Raw genomic sequence first — 15,916 nt, 5'->3', positions numbered from 1 at the left:
ATGTGGTGTCTGGGCGAGCACCATGACTACACGGACTGTGAAGCCTGACAACGTCTGAAACCGAAGTCTCGGCGGGAACGCCGTATGAAGCTTCTCTTGACACTGCTGTACTGGTCGGAGTAGTCTCGCCCCCCCAGCCTCTTCGTCAATGGCAGGCCCGTCTACTGTTCGGCTCTGCCGTCGATTGCCCTCTGGGGTCCGGGCCGTCGTTCTCCTCTTGGTAAGTCGAGGCGCTTGTCGCCTAGTTCTTCGACCTCACCTTCTTCTGTTGTCAGGGGCACTGGTTCCCGGAACTTTCCAGAAGTGTGCTCCAGATGATCGTCCCCCGTCTATCCGCCCTTTCCGGGTGTGGGGGCAAATGGAGGACTGTGCTACAGCTTTGCAGGCTTCCCTTGGGTCCTCTGCTGTTCCTGGGGTGTCCTCGGGACCTCCACTTCTTGTGGGGTCTCCGACGGACTCGCCGGCGGGTTCGCCCCCGGGGCCATTTGACCCTTTGCCTCCCAGGAACGTCGTAGATGTGGTGTCAGGGCGCAGCCCGGTTGGGTCTCCCTCTACGGTCCACATGGAGTCTTTGGGGCGCGGCCAGTTGGGTACCCCTCTACGATCCACGGCACCTCTGCAGCGCCGCATAGTCCCGCGGGGCTCCCTTTGGCGCCACAGATGGTTGCCGGTGCTCATAGCCCTGACGTGAGCACACCACATCCTTCGGGGCAGGAGGCTGCCTGTCCGGAGCCGGGGTCGGTGCCTTTCTGGCGCCGGAGGCTCGGCTCCACCTCCACTCCTTTCTCCCAACTCGGAGCCTGTTATGGATGAGGCGGAGACGGTGCCATAAGCTTGCCTCGCCGGCCCGGCTCCCTCTCCTTCAGAGGGAGAGCTTGTCATAGTTTCGGCACCAGGTGGCGCCGACTCGATGCCGGATGCTGCCGAGTTGGTGTCTAACGAGGCGCCGTATTGACGCAGAGTTCTGAACTCTTCTATAGAGGTCTCTGGAGAGAGTTTGGCGCCGCCCTCTCGCCCGGCATCACCGGAGCTAGTGTTGCCAGTGCCCCCCTTGGAATTTGTGGAGCATCCTCAGGAGCTCCCAGATCCGGCAGGCTATTCGCCTCCCCAGGAGCCCCATCAGGATCCTCACTCATCCATGCGGCTTCCTTCCATGGGGCATTGGGCACACCCTCAGTGTCTTGAAAGGGTCAGCTTACAACCCTCCCCCACTGTTGTCCCCTCCACGGAGGGCTACCAAGGCTGGTGCGGCTTTTTTGAGAGTGGGCTCATTGGCCACCCGCATTTTAAATATGCAACCACCTTCTACCCCTTTGTCTGTGGACCCCTTACTTGAGGTCCTCCACCGTGGGTCTAGAAATGTGTAGCCTCTTTTGCGGCTTCCCTTTATGATGCCCTTTTGGGTACCTGGGTCCAGCCTGCTTCATGTGAACCAGTGGCTCGTTCAGTTTTGCACCGCCACCGTCCAGCTCCACATGATCTGGTTTGTCTTTTTGTGCACCCTGATGTGCAGGGGTTTGTGTTGCAGACAGCGATTCCTTCTCTGCCCCCTCTAATGCTTCCTCCCTCTCGGAAGTCCAGATGGCTTGAGTCATGGGGTAGGAACATCTTTGCATCCACTTGTGCAGCCCTACGGTCCTTGAATACAGTGTGTGTTTTTCCTCGGACTACCTCTGCCCTGTGGGACTCTGCAGAGTCTTTGCTTCCTGCCAACTTGAAGGTGCTCGCGTTGATCTCCTTCACCTCCTCAGGGATGGCTGTGACTTTGCCGAGTTCACAATCCGTTCAACCTTAGATACTGCGGATTCTTTGGGCCAAGCCATGGCGGGTTCTGTTGCCTTAAGGTGTCATGCTTGGTTGCAAGATAGCGTCTTCCCTGAAAATGTCAGTGAGCGTCTGGTTGACTTACCCTTTGATGGGGTTTTGCTGTTTGATGCTCACGCTAAATTTGCGGTTCACCAGCATCTGTTGGGCTTTCGTCCTCCCACTTAGGTCCTTTTAGGCCTGTCTTCTCTGGTGGTACTTTTTCATTTCGCATCCTTTAGATGTGCTCAGTGTATAACATGGGCAGTGAGCCTTACGTCTTCTTTTTTCCGTGGTCAAGGGTACTTACCCTTTTATTGGCATCCCTGGATGCGTTTTGCTTTCAGCTGCCTGTTGGCCTTCTGTGGCCGTGTTCTACAGGTTGCTGTGTCCTCTGACTATGGTATTCAGCCGGTCATTCAGCTTTGTCATATCATTACGGCTCGGAACTCAGTTCACGGGTTCGGTTCGTTACTGTGTTCTTTTGGCCTGGCTTATTGCCCTAAGAGGTGTACGCTATTCTATAGCCTTGCTTATCTCACCTGGGCCTGGAGATCCTGTGGGCTCCATGCGTTGCTTGGTGGTCGGCTGTACATTGTTCTATGTTTTCCCCTGGTGCCATCTGCTTATGCCATGGTCATCCGCCTCCTTGGGAGGTGTTATGGTCTCCTCTTCAAAAACTGCTCATACCTGCCCTTACTGTACTAGGTATGATCCGGTATGGGCCTGTTTATGCTCCTGGCTAGTTCTGTTTCTACATAATTATATGTTTCTACATTTATGTATACATGACAGTTGCCTTGGTATCCTCTTGCTACATCGCCACCTCTTGTCGAGGCTGCGAGGTCTGGACCAATATCTCCATGTGTGGGGGAGCTTTATTGACTTGCTAAAAGTTGCCATAGGGGCCTCTTTGCTTCCTCTTACTGGAGTGATTTCCCAAATTGATATATGCTCCCTTTTGGGGTTTGACACTGTACGTGTCTTTTCTGGAGTGTTGGTCTCGGATTCTGAGACTCTTGCTACCATTCGTTGACTGTGTTTTTGGCACCTTCCTTCAGATAAGCCCGTTTTTCCAAATGATCACCTACTCTTGTTATAAAGCTACGCCTGCTGGACAGTTTTTCTCATGGCCGTGGTCATTGACTACTGCTTGCAAGCCTACATTGTGGGTTGTTTCACGCTTTGGCTTCATGCTGCCCGGTTGGCCGCTCTTATACTTCCTGTGTAAGCCACTTTAAGGTCTCTATGGCCGCTTGCCTGCTGCATATTTCTACCTGCTTCAGCGGGTTGGGGATTGATGCTAATTGCCCCTCATTACCCTTTTTGGGGTTGGGTGTGCACTTGGCCTGTTATTTGTCCCGCTGGCTATTCCCAGCGCATTGCTCCGGTTCTAGCTCTTGCCTTTGGGCTCTTGACTCCAGCTCCCACTTCCTTCTATAGGCTAGTCTGTTAGGCACAGTTTGCATCTCTTCAAGTTCATTTCGAGCTTGGGTCAGTGCACTCAGTGTGCCCTCAGTGTGCCTTTAAGCGGAGAGTGGTCCTTCTTCCTCTCTCTTTCTTGCTCTGGTATAGGGCTTATGCTGTTCTACCTGTAATTTTTTATATGGGTATGGTGTGGCGCCATTCTGGCATGTTTTTAGGATATCTTCCATCCTGTTATTTCTGCTCTTCGAGCTGCTTGGGTTGCTGTCTGGCTGTTCTGCCACAGCTTCCCCCCTGTATCCATCACTCTGTTGCCGGAACAGATGCTTGGCGCTTTCTGTTGTTCTGTTGCAGACCTGCCTCCCTTTTGGGGTATGGCTGTGGTATCTATTCTAAGTTAAGGAATCTGCGACTAGATGTCTCTATCAGATGTATGAGTTACTTACCTTCAGTAACAATGTATCTGGTCTAGCCGCAGATAGTTAACGCCCACCCAGCCTCCCCGTTCTGCCAGGACCTTGCTAGTGGTGTTCTCCGCTGGCCTCTTCAGTTGCCATTGGGTTATTTCTCAAGGGGGATCTGATTGTTGCACTCCCCTTGGTGCTTTCAGATACAGTTATCTTCTGCTGAGGGGCTTCTATTCTGTTATATGGTGCCTTTGATTCACGAGGAGATTTGTTTTCCTCACCAGTTCCCTTCCCTTCCTTCCGTCTTCTCCACTACCTCGGGGTCCTGGTCTCCTCGTGGTCATCCTTTTTGAGTGTCAGCTGTGTTCTGTTTTCTACCTCTGTTTTTAGATGGGGAAGGTCAGTCTTTTCATTCTTTCCTACAGTGGACTGTTGTTCTTCTGTGTTCCGTTCTTGGTGGACGGCACAGTTCCACATGGCACTATCAGTCTATTTCTGTATGTTGAGATGTTCTTCCCTTTTTGCACTCGGGAGGATCTTTGCTTAGCTTGCGGGGCTCTTTCTCACAGCTTCCACTGATATGTGTAGTCTGTGTCTAATTCTGTCTTGAAGATGGTGTCTTTCACCATCCTCCTTTATTCACGGATTTTTCATCCCTCGCACACTGTTCCCATACTTTCACAGTTTTTGGTTGGTGGCTCTGCGTCGTGCCGTGGAAACGTTTCCCCTAAGAAAACTGACGTCAGCGCGCCGGGAGGGGCTTATATGACCTCGCTGATGTCACGTATGTGGACGATGTCAGGGCGGGGTCGTGTGGTGCCGTCCCCTGGTGCGCAGAGGTGCTGCTGCAAAAATATTCCGGATCCAGTCTCACGCCTGGGGATATTCTAAGTTAAGGAATCTGCGGCTAGACAACATCACTACCAGATACATCATTACCAAAGGTGAGTAACTTGTACCTCTTTGCACATAACCACATGAGAAGCAGATACACTACAGAGACTGGGACTGTGGGCATCCATGGATCAAAAAAACTATAGATCACTCCTTATGCACAAACTGACACAGGAAGTCGGTATGCAGAACACAGGCACCCTGCACCCCCCCCTCCTTGCTCCCTAGAGTGGAGTCCTGATAGGTCCCCTTGAGTGCCCCCATGAGACTGGAGGTAAACCTACACTGACACCTCCCTTGTGAGAGCTTTCAGGACGTCCCTGAAAGATGACCATGTACAGTTGCTGACAGTATGTTTTCTGCTATACTGCCCTTGTCGTACAGGGACACCTTCCTACTGATTGTGGAGAACGGCATAAGACTCGGTCGTCCATCTATCTCTGTTGTAGGTGTTTGTAGTTTTTCTGCGTTCATAAGTGACTTTGCTGAGGCGCAGGGTAGAGGGTGAGATTGCCCTATATTTGCACAGTCATTGTGCCACCTTTCAGCCTGCTTTTCTGTGCACATACTTGAGTAATAAAAGTGTGTACATGGATTATTAAGTTAACTCAATTGCACATGACCGTGTGTAAGTTCACGTGCATCTGCTGTAAGATCAGGTACTCATTCTGTGTTTGAATTGTCCTGCTGGTGCGCTCTTTAATACCAATGCTTCCTCCACAGGGCACACTTATCACATGGCCTTCCACTCTTTGGGCAGTGGTTCTGTTATCTGGCCAGGATTGTCAGCAATGTTTTTCACCCCAACCACGTACAAGTTAAAATAATCTGTAACCGTAACAGGCTCAGCAATGAGAATAAAGGGCTAAAATTAAATGAGACCGATAATCCACATTCAAAAAGTGGAGTATTTTTGGTGGAGTACGATTGGAGCCGGGTTCTCCATGTACAAGTCACTTGTCCCTGCCATAGGTAGGGCCTAGAGCAAGTAAGGAAATTCTGGTTTCTTCAAGGGTTTGTCTAAATCTGTACTGCTTCAAGTCATGTCAGAAGGTCATCTTTAAAAGACCTCCTCCCAAAACTGTTTAGATCTTAGAACAAGAGAAGGAGATCATTACTGTATTTAAGTCATGCCACTGATCAACTGGAAAAGCCTCCATCTGCACATTCCTTTCAATGGATGGGAAGGATATCAGGAGCTCTATGGGATAGTGGACCAGTGATCTTCACTCTGCGCATGTTACAAAAGATTTTCAAGTGGCTCCTGATGAACATTAGACGCACCGTCACACAACACCTCATCACGAGTCGACTTGACTATGACAACGCCCTCTACTATGGTACCTCTACACACCTCATCCAGAGACTACAGGCCATCCAGAACACCGCTTCTAGACTCATCCTTGACCTCCCCCGACAGACCCACAACTCCTCTCACCTAAAGGAACTCCACTGGCTCTCAGTACATAAGAGATGCCTATTCAAGCTACTGCCTTCAAAGCCCTTCACGATCTAGGACTAGCCTACATCCAACACCGCCTGAACTTCACCAACCATCCAGAAAACTACGCTCCTCCTCTCTAGCTCTCGCCCACACTCTCCGTATCAAGACAAGCATGAGTGGAGGACGCTTATTCTCCTACCTCACAGCAAAAGCCTGGAACAACCTTTCCCAGCAGCTCCGTACCTCCCCATTTCTAACAGAATCCTGAAAAGCTCTCAAGACCCGGATATTCAACTGAGCTCTCATGGAGAAGTGTGGCTCAATGGTTAGAGCGGCAGACCCTGATGCAGAGGTCTGGCCCGGGACCAGGGTTCAATTCCCGCCTCGACGGGTCTTGGGCTCAATTTTCTAGGACCTGATAATTCTCGCCTCGGTGCCTATTCTAATCATGGGTTCCACTCTGCAACTCTGGGCAATAGCTTGCTTAATGTCCACAATGGCCCCAACAGCGCTGGGATGCCTGGCTTCACCTTGGGGGTGCCCAGGAGTGGGCATTTCACAGGGAAAAGCCAGGAAGGGTTCCACAGCGGTATGCGTTACAGCACCAGGACACCCCAGTTGGTGTATTAGTGCGGTTTACAAGTACAAATTACATTTACATTACATTTACATTCTGCAAGCTCCTGGCTACCCTCTCAGGTGATTGGCTATGCTGTACAAATCAAGTGATTGTTTGAACTTTTTGTCAGGGTCTGTCTTACACACGTGTAGTAGACAGTCCAAGCTAATGCTGCGATATGAGCAGGCTGCTGCCAGTACTCTATTCAACGTGTGATGCCAAGGGGGAGCAAATGACAAAATGGATACTTTCCACTCCTAAACTTGAAGAAAAAGAAGGAAACCTTGAATCAAAGTTGTCTAGCACCGATGCTGATGCTCCAGACAAGTCAGTGAAGAACCAAGCAGCACTGACGCACGGGTGAAGCCCAGCCAAGTACCATGCATCAGAGGTTAGACTAACGCATTTTAGTGCTGGTGTCCACATTACTTATTAAAAACCACCGGAGACACCTGCAGTCCCATTCGAGACCTGGGTAATTCTAGTAACATGCAACCTCCCATGTAAGTTCCGCTCTAGCCCAACTCTTCTCTTAAGGGTCATATAATTGACTACAATGGTTAATGCCATCCTCTCCTCTTTTTGTCTTCTCTAATCTTACAGGTACCTACAAACCTTTCCAGGTACTCTATATTAGTCCCTAGTTTATGTACCTGCTTCATTCGGTGCTTCCGTCTTAACATCTTCTGTCCTGTCCATTTAACCTTGTTCTTGGGACTATTTGTCATGCTTTAATTTATTCAGTATAATTGAGTTATTCTTTAGATCATGTCCCCTCTTTGATGGCTGTTGAGTCAGTGGTGTCCATATCAATGCATTAAAATGCTTTAGTCATGCATTCATAGTGCCCCTGATCACCACCAGTGATGAGGCGCACTTCACACCAGTCAGTCTGAGCTGCATAATTGCCAAGCAACTTTCCAAACAGTGATGCAATTGCCTTGCTCTGCCAGCTGCCTCTAATGAATGAAAACAATTCTGCGACCTCAAGCAGGAGATGATTGGCCCAGCACATAGTGTAGGTGTGTGGCAGTTTGTTTTTTCCCTTGACGTGCCCATCATGTGGTGCTCACCATGGAGGAGGGTTGTGCTGGCTGTGGGATGCTTTTGATGTTTTTTCTCAAGGCCTGACAGCCAGTCTCGAGTCCTACTGGCAGCCAAGGTTGGTGGGATGTTGAAATCTTGAGCAGGATGCCCGGTTGATATTTCAGCTCGAGGTCCTCTTGAAAACCTGAGCTTCAACAAGAAGGGTTTTCACGAGGGCCCATGTACGTAGTGAATACTGGTGCCGCCCTTGCCACATGGGATTCCCGGTTGGAATACGGTTTGGGCTCAACAGCCTGCAAGTCCAGGTCGATCTCCGTCTGCTAAAAAATAAACCTGTAATGTGTGGACTCTGTGGCTGCTGTGAGGCGCTCTTTCTTTTCTTGGACAAGGTTCATGCTATAGATGCGTGGTTCTTGTCCGTGCTCGCCACCTATATTTAGTGTTACAGCATACGAATGATGGACGGAATGCTGACAATGCAAACATTCTCCCCCAGTCAAAAGATTGGGGTTAAATCCATTGTTCTTATACCTTTTAGGGTATGTCACCCTTCTTCAGCCAGGCTAGCTTGAATCCAGTGGCACAGTGAGCAAGGGATCCACGTCTGGGCATACCCATCCCACTTAGGGCGAAAAGTGTTACAGCAAACAAATGATGGACGGAATGCTGATAATACAAACATTCTCCCCCAGACAAAAAGATCTGGGTTAAAGCATTAACCTTTATGTGAGAAAATTGCACACATCTAATGGCCGAATTTCACAGTGCAAATCAAACCCCACTGTGGCCTGTCAGCCGAGCACACTGGGAATTCTTGCACCTGAATGCGCTCCCCTAGTTGATTCTGAACAACAAGCAGGCTCTGTGAAATTAAGAGGCATGGGGAATAAAAGTTTTGGCCTCAGATGGTCAAACAACCCAGTCTAGCAGGAAATTGAGAGGGATACCAGATCTGTGAGCTTCATGCTATACAAGCCGGCCACCAGACGGGTATCGCCCTTTGATCTCAACACTAATGTCTTGTACTTACTCTCCAAAGGATTATACTTTATACTAGAGCATCATCAACATGCACAGTACATATCCTATTTATGGGCAGTTCCACTTAGCGTAAACCTCTCCCAGCACACAACACCATTCAGCACACACATCACTAACCCAAGTACAGCACCCACCGTTCAACAGATAGGTGCTCAATCGCCACAGACTGCGAAGCGCCAGAGGCACAAACAAGAATGCAGTATGAAACTCTGAAACATTGTACAAAAACTGCCTGAAGAGGCCAGGACTCCAACAATCCCCTCCCCTCCATGCCCTAACATTATTACAAAAGGAGCGTTTTCATGCAATCTTTTCAACATGAATAAAAAGACACCAATCGTACTCCTCGCGAAAGCGATGTCGGCATCAGGGCCACTAACCCTCCTCCTGATCACCCCAGCCACCCCCAAAGACTGCTTCACCCCTGCTACAAAACCTCCCAATGTTGTGTGCCGGTAAGGCATATAACATTCTTGAGCTAGGCCTCCACGCTTTCCCCACTAGCCCCAATCCTAATCAAATACACAACATCCTGACCCGCACATTCCCGGCACGAGGCATACCAACAGCCTCACAACAAATCTCTCTCTTTTTCCACTTTTAAATGTCAGCATTTTCTCACAGAACACAAAAGCAGGAATAAGCATGTCGGTCCAGTTCGCCTGTGATCCATAGGACAATCTGTGTGCAACCCATACCAAGATGTCCGCTGTAGCTGAACATTGCACAAGAAAGTAAGGACAGACAAACAAAAGACTCACGGCACACAAGAAAGATGGTGGATCCCAGGGTGGGCCCACTATGGATACATTAAATCAATGCCTTTCTATCGCACCCTAAACTACGTCATTTGAGACTGTGCAAAAAAAAGGCTTGCATCCGCTGCAGTCTTTGCAATCTGAGGGTCAGCTTTGCGGTTTATGGTGCAAGCGGGGTACTAGCATGGGACTCCTATAATCACTTAGATCAGTGCCCTCAGCCCCGTCTCTGCTTTTACAGATGTGAGCTCCTAAGATACGTAATGTAAGGGATAGCTCTGCTGTTTGATGAAGGTGATGTCTCTCCCAGAGAGGCAAACCTGTGCCTCACCTTCTGCAGCTGTCCACTTTGCGAGGTCCTCTGTGTGCTGTCAATGTCTCTAGATGTAATCACAATCCTCAGTCAGTAACAGACTTGTTTATTGTTTAATATCATGGTGCAATAATTGTGTGCAGTATTGAATCACGTTAGAAAAAGGAATTGTGTTAGTTACCTTTTGTTTCAGGAGTGTTGCCGCAATTACAAGGCCTTCCCTAGAGCACCATTTGACCAAAAGGGAGCAATTTATGATATTTACCTGTTTACAAGGACTGCGTAGTTAGGTTTACTTGTGTTATTAGGTCACTTGAAGTGTCACACATTGGCAATGGAATGTCACTCATAAGCGAAGTCATGGAAATGTCGTCCATATGCGGTCTGAAAACTTGGCAGCTATGCGGTCGTTGGTTACCACTGGTGAGCATTTTGCCTCTAGTCTAGATATGCCATTCCCAACACATATTTACTTGCCACCCACTGCCTATAAAAGAGATGAAAAACATGCCAGAGGGTGGATAATGTAGAGCAAATTGGGATTGGGATAGATACTAATGAGGAGGATAGATTGGTCTTGTCCTTCTTTCTTTGTCACACTCACTGTGTTCATCCTCTGTCCCGCACAGGTTGTTACTAACAGAGACACACAGGAAACCCTTCTGTGCATCGCCTTCGTCTTTGAGGTATCCACCAGTGAGCATGGCGCCCAGCACCACGTCTACAAACTGGTCAAGGACTAGAAGATTTTAGGAGGAGCTTCCACATGCAGATGCCAGCAACAGCGGAAAAGCTGGATTTTTTTAAACAATTGGAATGCCAAAAAACTCTAGCATCCTCACACGTGCCTTCGACGTAGTGTTGCACATGTCTTCTACGTGGGGTTAATTTTTTATTGAAAAAAAAAACACAGGAAAAAAAGGAAATTCATGGACACTTGTGAATGTTAGGAATTTTTCTGAGGATTGAGGGAAGTTGCACTGATGCCGCCTGACTGTGCCTTTGCACTCCTGGCCACAGAGTCCCGGCTATCCCAGCGACTGGGAGCGGAAGATATTCCTGTGGTGGTGCTAATGCAACCATAAGATAGAGCATGTAATCCGATTCAGGAACATTGCTCCTTGCATTGTATAAGCCAGAGGCGTGGGCTGCCATGAGGCTACAGTACTGTGAGTGAGTGGATAGAGAGACGCCCAAGGATGTTGAGGTAGTGCAGATGCTTTTCACCGTCTGTGAGTGAGTGAATGGAGCCTATAGAGGTCAAACAAGTGAGTGAGATTTGAAGCAGCATTATTGTAGGCCATTGTCGGTCCGTTGGTTGCCTTTCCTGAGCCACAGCGTTTTGATATACAGCAGGATTGTCCTAGGCCTAAAAAACAATCATTTGTTCAGCCGAAGGGTGCAATGTGATATACAACAAAACTATAACAGGCCAGAGAATGGAGTATGATATCCAGCAAGAATTTTGATTGGCCCAAACAGCAAGATTGTGTTATGCTAAAGTAAACTGGTGAACAGTAGTCGTGATAGGCCAGAGAATGCATCTTGATGTATAGCAGGATTGTGATGGACCAAAACTTATGGTGACAATACACAGAAGGATTGTGGTTGGCTGAAGCCTACCTGACGTGAATCGAGTGGGATTGTGTTACACCAGAGCAAGAGAATGCGATAGACAGCAGCACCTTGTTATGCAGGAGAATTGCATGTGATAATATGGTATGACCATGATAAGTCAAAGTTTGAGGGAGCCGTAAACCGTAGGATTGTGCTAAACTCAATCCTGAATTATTATGGCCAGCAAGAGTGGGATGGGTTGGGCCTGGATTGTTATACACCGAAGGATTAGAATAAAGTGATTCCTCTGTTTTGATATGCAGTAGGATTGAGATAATCTACAGCTGAAGAGAAGTGTTACAGAACAAGAATGTAAACTAGAACGCAATAAACAGGAGGGTTGAGATGAAATGCACCAGGAGTAACTGTCACACACATGGTTTAAGAGCGTGCAGTTTGCTGTATGCAGGGTTATTGACAAGTTCAGATCGGCATTTGTTGGGAAGGTGTGTACTTTTGTGGTTCTCACGTCAGTCTTCAGGTTCCAGTTGATCTAGGAGTTGTTGGAAAGTGATGTTGGACATTGGTCTTCTTCCGGGGGAGAGAGGGAATGCATCACAGTATTAGTTTTTGCAATAGTAATGCACTTATCTTACCCTTAAGTCGCAGGCATGTGGTTAACTTAGTGTTGTCCTGCCTGCTTGTGCATAGAGGTGTAGCTGTGTTGGTTATTTAGTAGTCACTTCAGGCTGATCCATGGGTGAGTGTATTTCAGTTTAATTCAAATCAAATCCGGGATCATACTGGTATTTGGTTGTCAATTATTGGGATAGAATTAGGCATGTGTTGATCTTGTTGTCAGCTCGGGTTTCAAGTTATTGTTGGGGTGCCAGTTGTTGATCAGTATTGAGGATGGTATCCCTCTTGTTGGATTAGAGATCATGTTGGTGTTAGTCTGGCAGATTTTGCTCAAGAATTATGCTAATGCATGTCTTATTGGTTGTTGGTAAGTGATCATGTGGGTTCAGTGCTGATCTTTCAGTTGTGGAGCAGGAATGTACTTGGTTTGGCCTTACATCTGGTGTCAGGAGACATATTGGTGTTGATCTGGCAGTTGTTGAGCCAGAGCTTACTCACATTTTTAAAGTTAGTGGTAACTGCAGTGCTGTAGCAACAGCTGAGTAGAAGTGAGGCCTATTTTGGCCTTGTAGTTGAGTGGTGAGAGGTCACTTTGTTGTTTCAGTCATCATGCAAGGATTAGGAGGATTGTCTCTAATCGCACACCTCTAAGGTACAAGTGGCCGTTCCTTACATGTATGCTTTCTCAGGTTACCCGTTTTCTTTGACTACAGGTGAAGCGCCCAAAGCATGTCTCATGTCCACTTTCTGTATTCACACAGAGCCCTTGGTGTGAGTGACAGCACCACTTGCGCTTTCAGAGTACCAATTTCAAGCTGCACTTGTTTATTGAGCATGAGGGTTTGTTCTTTGCACATGTACAATTCCCAGATCCAAATGTTTTCGGGACTACTTTATGCAGAGAGGCTCTCTGGTAACCGCCTGCTTATTGCCCACATGATCTTAACCTCTGTGGGTTATGGTGGTGATAGTGTATGTGTGCGTGTGTGTGTGTATGTACCCATCTAATTTCTCCAAGTGGCTGTCGCAGGTGTCTGTTTTTGAAGACTTAATCTGAATGTCTGCCTACAATATGCTTGAACATTAGCACTAAAGGTGTTGCCATATGCACACAAAGCAATTCACAAGTGCCTTGCATATGCATGCAAAAGTTCACACTTGTTTCTATTGTGAACAAAGTACTTGGTAATGTGCCTGGTGTCATATTTCCCTGTTATGTCCATGTTTTACTTGTACAATACCACACTTTGTGTGCACATGCACAAGGTAAGCTCCCAGGTGCCTGCTTGATATGTACATACACTAGGTTGATAAATGCTTGTTCTGGGTGCATCAGTCAAAACCTCCTTCACTGGGCCACTTACTCAATACACACCTAGAGATCAATGCACTCCTTGGAAAAATTATAGGGCAGGCTATGAAGCTATTGCCTTTAGCAAAATCCTGGCCATGCAGACTGCTCACCAACACAACACTGAGTAAAGAACAAGCTCTCCCAACACCTGGATGAGGGGCTACTAACTTAGTAAAACCTAATTCTGCATCTCTATGCTTGTGCAATTGACATACAATAGGGCCCTACTACACAAGGCTTTCTGGTAAGGTTGACTATATTCACTGTTATATTTTCATTTTTCCTATGCATACACTCGTGGAGTACCTCTGCCGCAGTGAAACATTCAATAAGGACCCATGCTGGAGCAGACCTAAACCACTGTGCACAGATGCTTGCTGCAGTAGGATACAGATTACATATGCTGGCTATCCAGACAATAATAAGCAAACCACCCTGGGCTTCCAAACAGAAAAAATCCCTTTTGTCCTCTCATTTAATGGGTGTAAAGTCGTATAGCGCTAATTGTAAATGGTAGTGAGGCGATACTGATGGACATTAAAGACTCTTCATTGGCCGGAGTCATCCAGAACTCGCCCAATGCAGTGTGAGGCAAATCCAACAAAGTTGCAAGCAGTCAGAAACTGGAAATTAGATCTTATCCAGCAATTGAGATATCCTAAGGCCTATTGCAACACTATTCATCGATCTCTGCTATTGGGACGTCCCCAGGTAGAGTGACCCTAATGGTCGCAATATGTGAGCTTTCCCATAGACTGGCTTGGTGCAACATATTACTCAGTCCGTGAGATTTGCCAGGACTCAAAGAATATGTTGTTGCTCAAAAAGACAGTAACTGAATAGCCTACTCATCATATGAACATTTGTTGCACTGACAGCACCTCTCAAGGCTTGAGACACCCCAGGCTACTACACAGTGATTCGGCTTTCCTATGATGTACCCTCTGAGACCATCTGAGATGAAGATGCATCATGTGAAATACATTATGCTTCTTACCTTTAAAAACAGCTAATGAAACATCCATACGATTCTGAGATGTTCCATAGCGGCGTCCGACCCAAGAAACCCACTCTTTTGCCAATAAATACAAATGAAAGCCACTGAGATCTCTGTACTAGCCCTTGCAAGGCATGAGACATCCAGGATTCACTTGTCATTCAAGAGAAGTTAAAGCTAACGAGGCATCTCTAAAATCCTGTGATGTATCTTTAGAATATCCCATCACGAAACGCCCAAGAATCTCTCCATTAGGGTCTAATCAAAGTCAATGAGAAATCTGACACTGTCCACGCCTTAAGACACCCTGAGACTTCAACGGTTTTCCCGAGATTTTCGTAGAAGAGCACCACAGCAGTAATGAGACCTCTTGCATCTACAGAACACTAATCCTTGCAGAGTGATATATTTTTGGCACACACATTATCAGGATGTGTCTTGCATATCTTCCTTCAATAGTTCTCAGTTGTTTTTCTATTTTGGAGGCCAAAGGATGCTGGTCACCATCTTTAGAACTGTCTCGGTTCGAATTGGAAAACATATCTCTTTTTATATGTATTATATATTTTTGTGTCTCCTTTTTTTTAATTGGCTGTTATGGTTTTTTGCAGTATATTTGTTGTGTTTACTATTATCTGTTAAATGTAAGGCGAGAAGGGGAAACAGGATGTGCGTCAGCATAAAACGCATTAAAAGGATTTCCTGACCAGTTGTGTAAAATGTCTTGATTTTGATTAACTGTGTTATTACGTGAATTTGGTCAATTGAGCAAATGTCACTGGTCCTGTCAGCGACACTGTCTTTGTGTGCTTCTAGAACTTCTAAAGGGTCATCTAGCCCACTTCTTTATACCAACCAAATAAGTAGACAAAAGCCTGCACTTTCATGCTTTCTGCAAACAAGATTGACATTGCTTGGTCTCCTCTCCCTCTTTTTGCATACCCTCATATTTCGAAATTTAGAGACACTCCGAACTTTTTATCTTGAGGCTCTTATGTCACAGTTGTTGCGTTTTTTGCAGGTCTTATCTAAATTGCAGATGACCAACAAATTCAGAATCTTCTCACATTCTTTTACACATTCACTGACTCACTTTATTGACAATTGTGCTGAGAGATCCTTTCTTGCACTGGCCACCGTTTTTGTGAAGAAATAAAAGTTTTGCTCCTGTTAGATATCCACTTAATAATAGTTGCCCAGCTGCAAAATCATTGTTACAGGTCAATAACTTATTGGACACTAATGTTAAAACCAACCTCAGAGATAACTGCTAGGGTGTTCCCCCTAACAGACTTCAAGTGTTACCTGACCTCTTTGTCTGGTGCTGTGCTGAAAGTGTCACCAATTTCTGGGTCATCATTACATATCCATTTGTTTTGTCAACCAGAGAGCTCCACTTGATGATAATATTTGCAGGGGGATTTGGTGCTGCAAAACACTTGCTGCTCCTCACAAGGATGGTGCACAGGATCAGACAGACAACAGCAGACATGTGACCCTCGTAAAAATGGCCTTGAATAAAAAGATGACCACACCACGCTAGACAAAGAAAAAAACTGCAGCCAGTATCCTATTTTATAAAGGTCATGATATGATCAAACACTGGTGAACATTTAAA

The 15,916-nt window shown here is 46.9% G+C and overlaps 1 protein-coding gene across 2 annotated transcripts in view; it reads left to right on the top strand.

Moving 5' to 3' along the window:
• The window catches only part of TEAD3 (TEA domain transcription factor 3), a 360,315-nt gene extending 345,311 nt beyond the window's left edge, over window positions 1-15,004 (top strand). For both annotated transcript variants that reach the window (XM_086923250.1, XM_086923251.1), the window contains one exon: window positions 10,381-15,004. In XM_086923250.1, coding sequence (XP_086779376.1) covers window positions 10,381-10,494 — 114 coding nt within the window. In that variant the 3' untranslated portion in view covers window positions 10,495-15,004. The remainder of the gene's footprint in view (window positions 1-10,380) is intronic.
• Window positions 15,005-15,916: the final 912 nt, after the last annotated feature.

This window comes from Lissotriton vulgaris, chromosome 5 (assembly GCF_964263255.1).
Source record: "Lissotriton vulgaris chromosome 5, aLisVul1.2, whole genome shotgun sequence".
NCBI lineage: Eukaryota > Metazoa > Chordata > Amphibia > Caudata > Salamandridae > Lissotriton > Lissotriton vulgaris.
Note: the sequence above shows the minus strand (reverse complement) of the source record. Positions and strands in the feature narration are given on the sequence as shown.